The 15048-nt window shown below is 39.7% G+C and overlaps 1 protein-coding gene across 2 annotated transcripts in view; it reads right to left on the bottom strand.

The window, feature by feature from the left end:
* The window catches only part of amfra (autocrine motility factor receptor a), a 56970-nt gene that overhangs the window by 21594 nt on the left and 20328 nt on the right, over positions 1–15048 (bottom strand). For both annotated transcript variants that reach the window (XM_059992553.1, XM_059992552.1), the window contains exons 2-4: positions 9789–9881; positions 6641–6805; positions 161–313 (exon numbers count right to left, since the gene is read on the bottom strand). In XM_059992553.1, the coding sequence (XP_059848536.1) occupies positions 161–313; positions 6641–6805; positions 9789–9881 (411 nt within the window). The remainder of the gene's footprint in view (positions 1–160; positions 314–6640; positions 6806–9788; positions 9882–15048) is intronic.

Raw genomic sequence — 15048 nt, 5'->3', positions numbered from 1 at the left:
CACAACACTGACCAAAAAATGCATCTATATATTAACAATCTAGCATGGGAGATATATTTAAAAAAAGAGAAATCTATAAAATATCTTTTATTGCAAAGTATCCATTTCTATACAAAGTGATCACATAATCAGATACTGCCATACATTTTAGTTATCTTACCTCAGCTGCCATGAAAGAGAGAGTATGCATTCCATATGAAAATCCAACCAGCACACAAACCACAGCCAGACTACAACAGGACAGTAACATGGAAACCAGCAGTGCCAAGACTCTGATATGGCTACTCATTGGAGTAGTTGGTGAGAAAGATAACTGGAAGCGAAGAAAGAACAACGTAATAAGTACAGCAAAAAGAGACAAAAATTAAAAGAAAGTAAAATGCACCAGGAATAAGATTACATCAGGAGCTACTAATTAATTCCATTCAAAGGACAAAAAACATTAGTTAGATTCAAAACATCTGTTTGCCCAGCTTAGTTTTTTTTTGTAAAGACCATCACACAACTTGCAAATCTCAATCTAACCTGTTAAACTCTGTTTCTGTCACAAGAAAATATGGAATAGTTAGCTTGTTAAAATGGCAGATACAGTTTTGGATGAGAGCATCATAAGATTATAAAACCATAAGACACAGGAGCAAAATTAGGCTATTCAGCTGATTGACTCTGACCCACCATTCCATCGCATCTAATTTATTATCCCTCTCAATCCCATTCTACTGCCTACTCCCAGTAACCTTTGACACTCTTACTAATCAAGAACCTATCAACCTCCGCTTTAAACATACCCAATGACTTAGCCATCACATCCGTCTGTGGCAACAAAGTCCAGATTCACCATTCTCTGGCTAAAGAAATGCCTCCACATCTCTTTTCTAAAGGGAAGTCCTTCTATTCTGAGACCGTGCCTTTGGGTCCTAGACTCCACCACTATAAAAACATCTCTCCACATCCACTAGGTCTTTCAATATTCAGTAGTTTTTAGAATCAGAATCACATTTATTATAGAACATAGAATAGTACAGCACAGTACAGGGCTTTCGGCCCACAATGTTGTGCCGACCCTTAAACCCTGCCTCCCATATAACCCCCCCCACCTTAAATTCCTCCATATACCGACATGTGACGTGAAATTTGTTAACTTAGCAGCAGCAGTTCAAAGCAATACATAATATAAAAAAACAAAATAAAATAATAATAAATAAATTCCAGTATACGTATATTGAATAGATTAAAAATTGTGCAAAAAGACAGAAATAATATATTAAAAAAGTGAGGTAGCGTCCAAGGGTTCAATGTCCATTTAGGAATCGGATAGCAGAGGGGAAGAGGCTGTTTCTGAATCACTAAGTGTGTGCCTTCAGGCTTCTGCACCTCCTACCTGATGGTAACAGTGAGAAAATTTGTGAAGTGGGTTGCCGTGCGCAATCATAATCGTTTGAAAACGGACGTGGGAGCACAGAGGAATATTGGGAAATCTCCAGGAAGACCTTCTTCGTTGCTGCTGCTGCAAGGTCCAGGGCTCTGCTGGTTAGAACAGGCCCCCAGTCTTCGGGGTCGTGTTGCCAATGCCGTTGGCAGGGCCGTCTTAATACGCTCGGCAGAGGATGGTGCTCAGAGAAACTGTGCCGGAGGGGATGGTCATCGGCTCAGAGGTTCGATGGGCTCAGAGTCCGCTTTCAGGTCACTTTCGGTGTGTGCTGCGTCTGCGGGGCTGGGTTCGACTGAGCTTTCATTGTGTGCTGCATCTGCGAGTCTGAGTCGGGCGGTGCCGTGGAAGTCCAGAGCGGGGGTATTCCCTTCTGCCGCTGGTGTGGGATGGCAAGTCTGTCGGGACCCTGGGGACTTATGGAAACTGTGTGATGATTTCTTTTGAACTTATAGTCTTTTAACATCTTTGGACTATTTTTACTGTGCCCATGGTCTGTTTTTTTATTAATTATGCTATTGTTTGCACTGTTGTAACTATGTGGTTTTGTGCAGGTCTTGTAGCTTTAATTTTTGGTCTTGTTTTGTCTGGTGGTTTTGGAGCTCCTTTCTAGGGAACGCACTAAGACGGTAGCGCGCTATTAATACGCAGCAGCCTCTCTGGACTCTGGATTAGAGATTGCCAAACATTATGGGGATTTTCTGGTGTAGTCTGTTTTGTCATATGCTTTTGTGATATCATTCTGGAGGATCGTTGTCTCATTTTTTAACTGCATTGCATTTGTGGTTTCTAAATGGCAAATAAACTGAATCTGAATCTGAAAAAGACATGCCCTGGGTGCTGGGGGTCCTTAATAATGGACGCTGCCTTTCTGAGGCTAGTACCCAAGATGAAACCGACAACGAGATCCCTCCTCAATCTTCTAAATTTCAGTGAGTACAGACCAATTTCCTCCAAGTTTTGTATTTTTAAGTTCTTTATATGTCACCATTCAATTCATCCCAACTCAAAAGAGCTGATATGGCAATGTAAAATAACAAATTTGTGAACATTTGATACCACACCTATACCTGCAACTCACATCACAGGGCAGAGCTTTCATAATATCTTCAATAATTAAACCACAATGTTTTAAACTATCAGGGAGCTAATACAAATCTGATTGGTAATATTGGTTCAATATCATCAAAGCTTTGAGAAATTATGTCAGGAGGATCATCTGAGGTTCTGTGGACTGATCTGGAGGGAGGAGGAAAATACAATCAGATTGTTGGAAAAGTATATCCAAAGTACAAATTTGCAGGCAAACTTCTGTGACATATAAAGGTAATGAATTTTAGGCAGAATTTAATTACTCAGATATTAGTTGGGATCCAGTTTAAAAGGGTAGAGGAGCAGGTTACTAAAATTCATAAAACAAATCCAGCCAGATAAAACAGGAGTGAAACAATACATAGCCAATTTTACTTGGCTGAGAAGGGAAGAATAAAAATCTGGACAGTAACTGGTTACTTCATGTTATAGTTGTTTCAAAGCATTTGGAGGTATTTAAAAAGATTCAAATGATACAGAAAAGGACTGCCAAATGTGGAACCCCCGGACTGGGCATAGTTTGTACGGGGTAGAAGGCAAAAAAGGGCAAGCTTGTGAAACACCTTGGCTGCGTAAATCTAGGGAAGACAACCTCTGGCCCCACCAAACTCGTAAGATTGAGGCGTGCTTGATCCCACCCCAAACCCGGGTTTGTGTGGATGCTGTGTCATTTGCTACCCTGTTACAAATTAATGGCACGAAATGACAGTACACCGCATAAAGTTAAAGGAATTATATTTATGAGTCTTAACTAAAGGGTTAGTAAAGAATAACTTAAAAAAGGGCCCATTATAATTAAACAGTCAAATGTGCCCAAGTTGGAGCTTATCTTGAACTTCTCTGTCACACGCTGGGCCCTCGGTCAATGTGAAAGCACACACCACCTTCCGAACGTCGTTCACAATCCATCTCAAACAAATGGGTCTCACCATATGCTACAACCAGTTCTCCCCAGCATCTTCTCTCTTCCTCTCCTCCCAAACAAAAACTCCAAGCCCAACCTTAGTGTTCCTCCCCAGAGTAACCATCCCTTAATTGGATGGCACACATTTCTCCTCTCACTTATCTTCAACAGTAACCCAAACGCAAGCTGAAAACTAGCAGCTCACACAGAACAGCACAATTTGAAATACATACAGCATATAGGTAAAAAAAATGAACCAGGGCATTACATGTGTATCAAATAGAAATAACACTATAAAAAGTCAAGAATGGGGGCAAAAGGTGAAAATTAATAAGGAACAGAAGAAAGCAAAGAGGTGTCACAAAGATAGACAAGTGGAACGTTTTCGGATTTTCTTCATTTTAAGTAGACAATAAAGACAAATAAAAGGGAACAAAAGAGGTGAAGGATATGGTTTGAGACTATTCTATCAGTGCTGAAAATGGCATGGTGTATGTGTGTAAAAAGAGGAATATTGGAAAACAGCACAACGAGCTGTTGAGGAAGCTGATGAAATATAGACAAGACAGAAGAGTATATGGATTTGGAAGGGGATAAAACTAGCAGGACCAAATGAAACATATCCCAGGGAGTTAAAAGCAGCAAAGGAATGAATTGCAGCTACTCTTCATTTTTCCTCATCATTGCAAAAATCCTAATGGAGGATGGAAATACTGTCATATTAATGCCATAGTTTACCTCCTTTTCAATCCTAATTAAAAAGATCAAATTCTTTAATTTCAGAGGTAGGCAAATTACTTATATCAATTTAAACATTCTTTCAAAAGTCAAGTTCAGTAGTGAGTCAAGAAAAACCATTTTATGGGTGATCACAGTTTGATCACAGGACAGTGGGATGATGTGATGGTCTTGTGAGTGGGATGATTTTGTCATGTGATGGCACGTCCCAAACAGTATTTAAATCGGTCCGCGACTGTGATGCAGTTCTCGTTTTTGTTCTTGATGCAACGTTGTTGTTCCGGGTCAGAGGTGTAGACACTCCACCAGTTTTGTTTGTTGCATGTTTATTTTTCCCTTACAGTCCAGTATCAGAGAGTGAAGGCATTACCAGAGTTAACCGAGTTCAAAGGATTGAATAAAGTTAATGTCGTTCAGCGTTTTGGGGAAATGAGAGACCTTTGTGACTTTGTTCAGGAATTGTTGCATGCATATTTGAGTTAAACCCCTGCAAAGTCAAGAAGGTTTGTACAGTGACCACCCTCCAGACAAAAGGTCAGTTCCTTTTATTTCTTCATGACTTCTGTGAACAAGGCATCTCCCAGCTATGGGATCAGCAGATCATCGTTACTTCGAAGGAATCGTTTGTTTCGGGGAAGTCTCTCCTTACTGACTGTATAAATCACATGGATTTTTGAATTTATCACTTTAAGTCTGTGCTTGGATGAGAACTTGTTAAGAACAGTTTCTAAGTTTGACTGTTTGTTTACTTTTCTAAGTTTTGAGCAGAGGTTAATAAATCTTGGGATTTGTTTTAAACCCTGTCAGTTTCATATTCATTGTTGCTGCATTCATAACATGGGAAAGTTGTTTTTGATTAATTTGAAGGAAACATAACGGATCCACTAATGCAGTGCATTCGTGGAAGTCTATGCAGATTTCAGCAAGATTTTTAAACAAATTTGTCTATGGTAAACTAGTTAAAATATGAAGCTGCACAGGATCCAAGAGGGTTGCAATTTGGTTCAAACCCGTGGCAAAAAGCAGATAATAATATTTAACTAGCATTTTTGTGATATACACAGAAATAACATTTTAGAATTAAATGTAGATATTTGCAGATTATACACAAATTGACCAGACTTTCAACTTCATAGTTGTATGACCAATCAGGCTGAAAAGTAACAAATGGAATTTAATCCAAAAACACAAGATAATGTAAGCAATAAATTGTGCAATTTTGAATAACAAATTGACCTTGCATGTTTGTCCACAGATTCTTCAAAACACAAATGTCTGTTAGAAAGAGAAATTGTAGGAGCAAGACTGAGCATAAGGGCTTTTTACCCATTGAGGGCAAAGAGGAGGGGGCACAAAATAAAAGAAACCTAAAAACATTAAATAATGCTAGAAACACTTAAATCATATAGCTTCCGTAGAAAGAGGAACTTCTATGAGGATATGGTTTGAGACTATTTTTCTATCAGTGCTGAAAATAGCATGGTGTATGTGTGTAAAAAGAGGAATATTTTTCTGATGAAATATTGTGTTAACCTGAAACACTTTCTCCCTCCATAAATGTTGCTTAATCTACAAATTATTTACATCAATATTTATTTTCATTTTCTGACATCTGCAGGTTTCATTTCAATAGATTTAATTTCATTGATAGCAGAGAGACATACAGGATGAGTGCGGAATAAAAGTCACTCAGAGTAACTGAGATCTTTAATTCAACATCTGGAAAGGTAATCACAGAGCCATCAGCAATTTATGAAGTGAATGTGAATTCAAGACTCTACACTATAGGGCTACAGATCAAATGCTGTAAAATTAAGTTAATTATATGTCACTTTGTTGACCAGTGGGCACAAAGGGACAAGAAGCTTCACTCTGTCATCAACTTCCTAATTCTATAAAGCCAGTTGAGATTATACAATGCATCTTTATTGCAGAGTTCTTTATTTATGAGTGTTTTGAAGCTCAAATTAAATCCTGATGTATTTGCTCATGTTAAGTCTACCAGGATCAAAAGGCAATCTTGTGGAACTGTGCAATGGATTACTTAGCTGTAAAGGTGACAAGACAATAGTTCATTACTTCATTACAATAATAGTAAAACAATTCATTTGTTCAGTACACAAGATGAGATCTGCATAAACACCACTATAACCAGGATAACACCAAATATTGTCAGAAATTGCAACATTGCTAAATTGTAGCTGTAATTTTAAGTTTCTAACTGAAGCTGTTTCCTTTTAAACTATGCTAAAATTAAACTACAATTGTTTTGTCTAAATGTGTTGATCCAGATCATGTTTATAAAACAGTAAATGGAAGAAAATAAACAAGTTCATAAAAATATTTTAAATTTGAGCTGGATAATCTTTCCTTTTTAATTTGCTGTAGGTTTGTAAGTGAAGTTAAATAATCTGCAATACAAACCTGTTTAGGTACAATATACAAGTTAAATTTACCAATTTAAGTCCATGACTTACGTATTCAAAGCGGTCCTTACATAGCTGGACAATGAGGTGAAGGAAGACAAGAACAGCAAACCAAAGGCACCACATCACCACCTCCTCGACAGTTTGAACATTCAGCACACCAAATATGAAGATAAACTTGTAGAAAACGAAATTCCAAAATTTATCCTTCAGGTGCTATAGAGAGGAAACAAGAGTCAGGAAGTTCATCATAAAAGGTTCTGCTTGGGTCAGATTAACACATCATAATAAGCAGTATAAAATTCCACAAGTTCCTGTTTGCATTACATTTTGCTTTGTGTCCAACACTCAAGCACTATCCTTACCTCTTCAGTGGCTAAAAAACAGATCCTATTTGTATAGAAAAACTAGCTTTTCAAATTGCACCTGCCCAAATATTACCCTTGCACAACAATTTCACCAGATCAATTTTTATCCACTCTGTGGAATTGCTCTATTTTCATTCAAGAGGCTTGGTACAAATGTTTACTATCTATGAACTAAAAAGATTCAGGTATAAAAATTGCTTTTCTTCCCCATCACTAAAAGCAAACTTCTTAATACAAACCCACATAGAAACTTGTAACTCATCTAGATTAGCCATTATTTTAACGTCTCTGCAAATTAAAATCATAGTATTACATCATCCTACATCTGTAGTATGTCACTATTTAAGAAAGACTTCTGCAATTATTGGCAATTGGCTTTGGACATTGTATGCTGCAAAGAATAGCTGAATGATCCACAGTCTGAACTTGAGAACTATAAAAGGCTCCCTTCAATCCTTCAATTATTTCTTTCACAACATCTGAAGTCATTTGACTAGTGTGCCAATGTAAGGAGGAACAGTTTACAAAGTGATGGCTATGAGAAGAAGAGGAGTTGTATAGTCATCAGTTAAAGGAATAGAGTTAAAGGAAAGTTGTATAGTCATCAGTTAAAGGAATAGATGAAGGTTGGATGCTAAAATAACAGGAATTTAAATAATACAAGTTACTAAGCAAGGGCAGAAGCATGGGTTCTAAACCTCCATAAACATTCTTACAGGGCTTTTTTTGGCAAAAAATGACAAAACCACCTGTTTAAAAGCTTTTTCCCCTTAGAATTTGTACCTTGTTTTAGTTACACTAAAATATCTTGAGTTCAGTTTGAAAAACTATGTTCAGATTTCCAACACACACAAAATGCTGGTGGAACGCAACAGGTCAGGCAGCATCTATGGGAAGAAGTACAGTCGACGTTTCGGGCTGAGATCCTTCGTCAGGACTAACTGAAAGAAAAGATAGTAAGAGATTTGAAAGTGGGAGAGGGTCTGGGAGATCCCAAATGATGGGACAAGACAGGAGGGGGAGGGATGAAGCTAAGATCTGTAAAGTTGATTGGCAAAAGGGATACAGAGCTGGAGAAGGGAGAAAGAAAGTGCAAGGGGAGCACCAGAGGAAGATGGAGAGCAGGCACGGAGTGATTGTGAGAAGGACAGAGAATGAAAAAAGAGAGAGAAAAAAAGGGAAACTAATAGATAATAAATAAGTGATGGGGTAAGAAGAGGAGGAGTAGCATTAATGGAAGTTAGAGAAATCAACGTTCATGCCATCAGGTTGGAGGCTACCCAGATGGAATACAACGTGTTCCTCCAACCTGAATGTGGTGTCATCTTGACAGTAGAGGAGGCCAAGGATTGACATCAGAGTGAGAAAGCCATCCATGGACACACATTTTAATTCCACGTACCATTCCCATTCTGATATTATTATTTCCAATCGCAATCGGTTCCCGTCAATGGAACAGAAACACTGTGGGCGGCAGGTCCTGAGCTGCGCCGGCTCCTGAGGTCTGCTGGGTCCTAAGGACCACCGCACTGCATTCCTCGGGTTCGGGTCCTAAACTCTACCGCACTGAGACAGGTTAAATGGGACAAGTGGGGGCTGTGCTGGGTTTGGGTACTGTATTTGATCCTCCACAATATTCCAAGTGGGGATTTAAACTGGAGGTGGCAGTGTTTTTTTCTACGAGGTTGAGTTGCTCGTTCAACATTAACCCAGCACGGATGGTACAGGAGTCACTGAATCGACCTCAACCCGGCACGGGAGCGGTCTGTCACTAAATCAAACTCGGGAAACTCCGTTCTCCAGCCCAGCACTGATCTCACTGCGCCACCAGCCGACAGGAACATGGCCAGGGTCATGGTCAATCTTGCTAAGAAAAATTTAAGCCAAATACAAAGTTATACACTCAACACAGTGTTAACAGCAACAACTTAAAGTGGCGGACGGTGTTCTCCTTCCTCGGTTCGCAAGTACAAGTTGTCTGTAAGTCGGATGTTCGTAACTCCGGGACTACCTGTATGTATGTATGTATGTATGTATGTATGTATGTATTTATTTATTTATTTAATTTCCCCTTCCCCCTCTCTCCCTTTTTTCTCTCTCTGTCCCTCTCACAATCACTCCTTGCCTGCTCTCCATCTTCATCTGGTGCTCCCTTCCCCCTTTCTTTCTCCCTAGGCTTCCCGACCCATGATCCTCTCCCTTCTCCAGCTCTGTATCCCTTTTGCCAATCAACTTTCCAGCTTTTAGCTTCCTCCCTCCCCCTCCTGTCTTCTCCTATCATTTCAGCTCTCCCCCTCCCACTTTCAAATTTCTTACTATCTCTTCTTTCAGTTAGTCCTGACGAAGGGTCTCAGCCCAAAACATCGACTGTACTTCTTCCTATAGATGCTACCTGGCCTGCGGCATTCCACCAGCATTTTGTGTGTGTTGCTTGGATTCCCAGCATCTGCAGATTTCCAAGAAATTCTAGTGCACAATTTAAGATTAATAGAAAAAGTATAAATATAATGCTTGAGCCTTACTTCCTGACCTCAACTCAAGAAGAACTAACTGTAGGACTTTATCACTAATCTCAGTAACTATGCATGTGAGGTAACTTAGGAACAGTACAGCTGATATTTTTGATTGCAATCGAGTACTAGAAGAATGCAAGGGAACTTCCCTAAAAAATATGCTAATTTTTAAAATCTTTCTTTCAAATTGACACAAATAAACACAAGCACTAAGCTTCAGAAGATTAATCTTCTAAAGACACTGCAAATAGGAGATAAAATATAACTGCAATATTTTAAAGAGTTTTACTCCTTCCAGTCTTAAAAATTGACCCTTACCTGTCTTTCACTGACCCGCAGAGTTCCAAAAACCATGTACTGGATCAGTTTTCCAATTAACATAAGAAGACAACAGGCTGTGTTCACCAGCACCTGGAAAATGAATTAACAACAGGGCTTCAGCAACTGGATCATTGCCATCAACACAGTTACAAATACTTCATTTTTCAATGGATGTCCAAAACTGAAATTAGCTTCTCCCCCTCCCCACCACTACCACCAATAAATTGACAAATAGAGCTAAGACACTGTTAACTCTAAAAGTAGATTACATTTGGGTTGATGAGCAGAGAGAGGTGTGTTCTTCCAAATCACGTACACAAGACAGTGAACTGCAGGAAGAGTAACGCAAACTTAGAATAATACTTTAAAGAGCAAGTGGTACAACGCCCACAAAAATAGTCATTTCAGTCATGAGCGTAATACAGCACCTTGGAGTATTTTGCTTACAGGAACAATGTTAAAGTGTGGCACCTGGCCAAGTGGTTAAGGCGTTGGACTAGCGATCAGAAGTTCGAGCCCCAGCCAAGGCACTTAACCACACATTGCTCCAGTCCACCCAGCTGAAAATGGGTACCGGCAAAAATGCTGGGGGCTAACCTCGCAATGGTCTGGCATCCTATCTGGGGTGAGGTGGGGGGGGGGGGTGTCTCATACTCTCAGTCACTTCACACCATGGAAACTGGCATAAGCACTGGCCTGATGAGCCCATAAGGCTCAAGACAGACTTTAACTTAACTAACAATGTTAAACAAAAGTTTGAAAACTGAGCCATGAGAGCAGTTGACCAAACACTCAGTCAAAGAGGTAACATCTAGGAAAAAAAAGAGGGAACTGATGGAAAGGGAAACAAACTGCAGGGCTTAAAGTCTTGGGAGTTGAAGTCTGGGGTGCCAATGTTGTAGCCATTAAATTATGGTTAGGAGAATGGAGAAAATTACAGAAATAGGAGTGATTTCAAAAATGAGAATTCAAGTTAAAGGATGACAGATAAACTGGATAGTGTAAGTTAGGTGACACGTCACCCAAAACTATTCTGCCTTCATCTTACAGACAGACATACTTTATTGATCCCGAGGGAAATTGGGTTTCGTTACAGCCACACCAACCAAGAATAGTGAAGAAATATAGCAATATAAAACCATAAATAATAATGTTAATCATGCCCAGTGGAAATAAGTCCAGGACCAGACTATTGGCTCAGGGTGTCTGACACTCCTAGGGAGGAGTTGTAATTTTGATGGCCACAGGTAGGAATGACTTCCTATGACGCTCTGTTACATCTCGGTGGAATGAGTCTCTGGCTAAATGTACTCCTGTGCCTAACCAGTACATTATGGAGTGGATGTCCAAGCAAATTGGACAGCATCCTCTTTTCAGACACCACCGTCAGAGAGTCCAGTCCCACCCCCACCAAGTCAAACCATAAATAATTAATTAGTAAATAATAATTAATTAATTCCACCAAGTCAAAACAAGACCAGCATTATATACATAAAACTGATCCTCATCAACACTGCTTTGGACAATTGTGGTTGGCAGTTGGAATTGGCTTCCAAGTAGGATAGCAGGAAAATGCTATGGCTATTAAATTCTGACTAGTTCAATTTGCACAGATATCTGACATGATGAAACAAATTACTGTAATAAGCTCAGAGTTCAACAAAGTTATACTTGATCAGAAACCAGTTACCAAACAGAACAAGATTGAAGATCTATTTCCCTGCAGGAACTACATTACCCTTCTTCCCAAATACAGGACCAATACAAGTCAAACATCTGTATGATTTAAGAAAATACACACATACACAGCCATTTTGCAATCAGATTCTGTAATCTGCTGAACTGCAAACAAGCTGCCCAACGGGTTGTATTCTGCTATATTATGAATGAACATTTATTGCTATGGTCAGGGAAAAGGGTCCATCACAAACAAAAAGCAAACTGAACACCACACATTTTAAAGGAATCCATGCTAAAATAAAAGTATGACAACATTTATTCTACCTTTGTGTTTGAAAAATCCATATCCATTTTCAGAAATATTTAACTTTATTTTAAAATGAAGATTGAAGAACTTCCGGTGAAGCATGAGACAACCCTCCTTTTTCATGTTCTTTAGGGCTCATAGATGGCCTTAATACAAGGTTGAGTTGGAGAAAGATCTAACTAAAAACATAACCTCAAAAAGATCCAAATTCAACCAAGAAACAAGATTCCAGCAGATGACACCAAGCTAGCGATTGATCTGAGGAAATAGCTATGTTAATTAAGCAAGCAATGGCAACGGAGATGGAATTGCTGCAAACAACACTAACCCACATGCTAAAGGAGTCGATGGAAAAGGCGCTCAACCCCATACAGAAGCATATGGCAGAGAATGGCAACATTCTCCGGTTATTAAAGGAGCAAGCGGCTGGACATGCATGCTAAAAAATTTAGCACGGTCTTCAACAAAATAGACAACATTCAGGTTAGCTTACGGCGCAAGAATGAGTAAGTTACTAATCCCTGTCTCACAGAGGTGACTAAGATATAATGGAAGAAGCTAAGTGACTTGGAGGATAGATCCAGAAGAAACAATGTGCAGCTGGTCAACTTACCGACAGGCACTGAGGGCAATGATCCGAGAAGCTACCTCCAGGAGATGCTGCCTAATTGGATTCCAGCGCTCAAGAATTCCCACAGCACTCCATTGGAAATCGATAGAGCACATAGGATCTTTTCCAACAAAAACTCAAGACCGCTGACCATGGTCTTTAGGCTTCTATGGTACACCGACCGGCAGGCTATCCTGGAGGGCACGAGGAAAGCCAAACCTACTCTTCCTGATGGCACCCAGCTGCAGTTCTTCACCGACTACAGCCCCGGTATGATGCAGGAACGGCAGGGATACAAGGAGATCCATGCTAAGCTTCCACAGAAGGGGATCAACTCGTTCCTCATATACCCGGCGATTTTGAAAGTGAGTATCAAGGGCATGAAGATGTTGTTTAACTTGGCAGAGGAAGATGAAGAAGCCCTGAAATCATGATGCTGGGAGATGACCCTGGGCAAAATCCACACGCTTCTCAGGAGGAGATGGAATTACCTTGAGAGCTCAGACCAGCCTGTATGCAAAATCTAACAGGCACGGGCAAGTTAACATCCTAGGTGTGAAGTTTTCTGGTTATTCTTTTATTTGAAAGTCATTCGAAGCACTTCTGTATTTAGTTAACTAAATGGCCAGTTTGTTTCTGAGTATTGCAGGTCAGAGTTTTAAGGTAATGGCTCAGTTAACTTGTTAGTACAAGGATAACATGGTAAGGTGATACAAGTCCACCGAGAATATACCTTTTATCTTTTACTTTCTAAGGTGATACAGGTTTCCCCTGCTATCCAAAGGTACAGCGTTCCTATGAAACGGTTCGTAAGCCGGAATATCATAAAGTGAAGAAGCAATTACCATTTATTTATATGGGAAAAATTTGTGACTGATCACACACCCAACAGAAACCTACCAAATCATGCCAGATAACACATAAAACCTAAAATAACAGTAACATATAGTAAAAGCAGGAATGATATGATAAATACACAGCCTATATAAAGCAGAAATACTTTTCTGCAATCATTGCAGCACTGTCTAGTGTAGCAAAAATCTCACCCAAGTGCTCTCGGCTGCACTCTTGGCAGAAGCACTCTCTCCAGTAACCTTTAAGCTATGAAGCTGCCAAATCAAACCAAATAGCAAATCATACCAAATACACAAAAATTCACAGCCCATATAAAGTGGAAATAATGTATGTACAGTGTAGCTTCACTTAGCAGAATTGGGAAAACACCGAGCACACTGATGATGGTGTGTTAGCTGAATTGTCGGAGGTTGGGGTGGTGGGAGGTAGAAGAGACTGGGGTGTCATCTCACTGTCATCTGTTTCCATCAGGGCAGGCAAGTCACCTTCTTCTATATCTGCCTGACTCGATATCGAAGATCAAAGTCTGCTGCGGCTGATGTGGAAGGCTTGAAAAACGACAGTATGCTTGATTGCTTAGCCTCGCACATTTTTCTATCATACAGTTCTTTGTAAGCACTTGAACCATCCTGCAAATATGTCCTAAAGCTACATACCCTTTCAAAATTAAAGTAATATTTTTCTGCAATTATTGCAGCATTGTCAATCGCAGAAAATCTCACGCAATTGCTTCACGTTCAGTTCCTTTCAGGCCACTCGCTACTGCATTCAGTTTTGATTGTTATCCTTTCCTCTTGCAACTGCATCAGCTCTTCATCTGTCAGTTCTTGGTCACAGGATGCCAAAACCTCTTCAACATCATCTTTGTCAACTTCCACAAGCCCAGCCCCCTTAGCCAAACTCACTATTGCCGTATTTATTGTTGATGGTTCGAAGCCTTTAAAATCATTCACTGCTTCGGGAATAGGTTCCTCCGAATGCCATTTCTCATCCAGACTGCTAGCCTATCGAGAGCATCTCCAATGTTGGCGATTGCCAATTTTATATTGTACTCTTTCCAGATCTCTTGCAAAGATGCTTCAAAGTCGATGGTACTTACAATAAAACGCATCACATTTTGCATATAGTAAGCCATAATAGTGGCTATTAGGCCTTGGTCACACGGCTGCAGCAACGATGTTGTATTCAGCGGTAAGAACGCAACACGAATGTTACTGCCTATACTCGGTAATGCCAGGTGGATGAGCAGTACAATTATCGACAATCACAAGACACCTATTATCGAGTTATTTTCTTTGTAATATTTTTCAAATAAAGGACTAACATATCCACTCGTGCACTCAGAAAAAAGCAATTGGGTATTCCAACCACTTGGATGTGAATGGAACACAACAGGAAGTGTTTTCCTATCAATGCCTTTAAGTGCCCTTGGATTTTCTGAATGGTACACTAGTAGAGGCTTAAGGACAGCATCACCAGTGGCGTTAATAATAGGCATTAGGGTAAACCTGACCTTCGATGCCTTCTGTCCCTTAGCTTGCTTTTCTTCTATCAAAATAAATGTCTTGCTCAGCAATTTTTTCCAATATATTGCAGTTTCGTTACAGTTACAGTTAAACACTTGCTTATACAAATAACCACCTTCTGCAATTACTTTCTTCAGTTCTGCTAGGAACTTTTCAGCAGCATCAGTATCAGCCAAAGCACTCTCTCCAGTAAACGTTAAACTATGAAGCTGCCCTCACCTCAGAAACCAATCAAACCATGACTACCTTTAAATTCCACTTGCCCAACACTTTCATCAC

This window comes from Hypanus sabinus, chromosome 17 (genome assembly GCF_030144855.1).
Source record: "Hypanus sabinus isolate sHypSab1 chromosome 17, sHypSab1.hap1, whole genome shotgun sequence".
NCBI lineage: Eukaryota > Metazoa > Chordata > Chondrichthyes > Myliobatiformes > Dasyatidae > Hypanus > Hypanus sabinus.
Note: the sequence above shows the minus strand (reverse complement) of the source record. Positions and strands in the feature narration are given on the sequence as shown.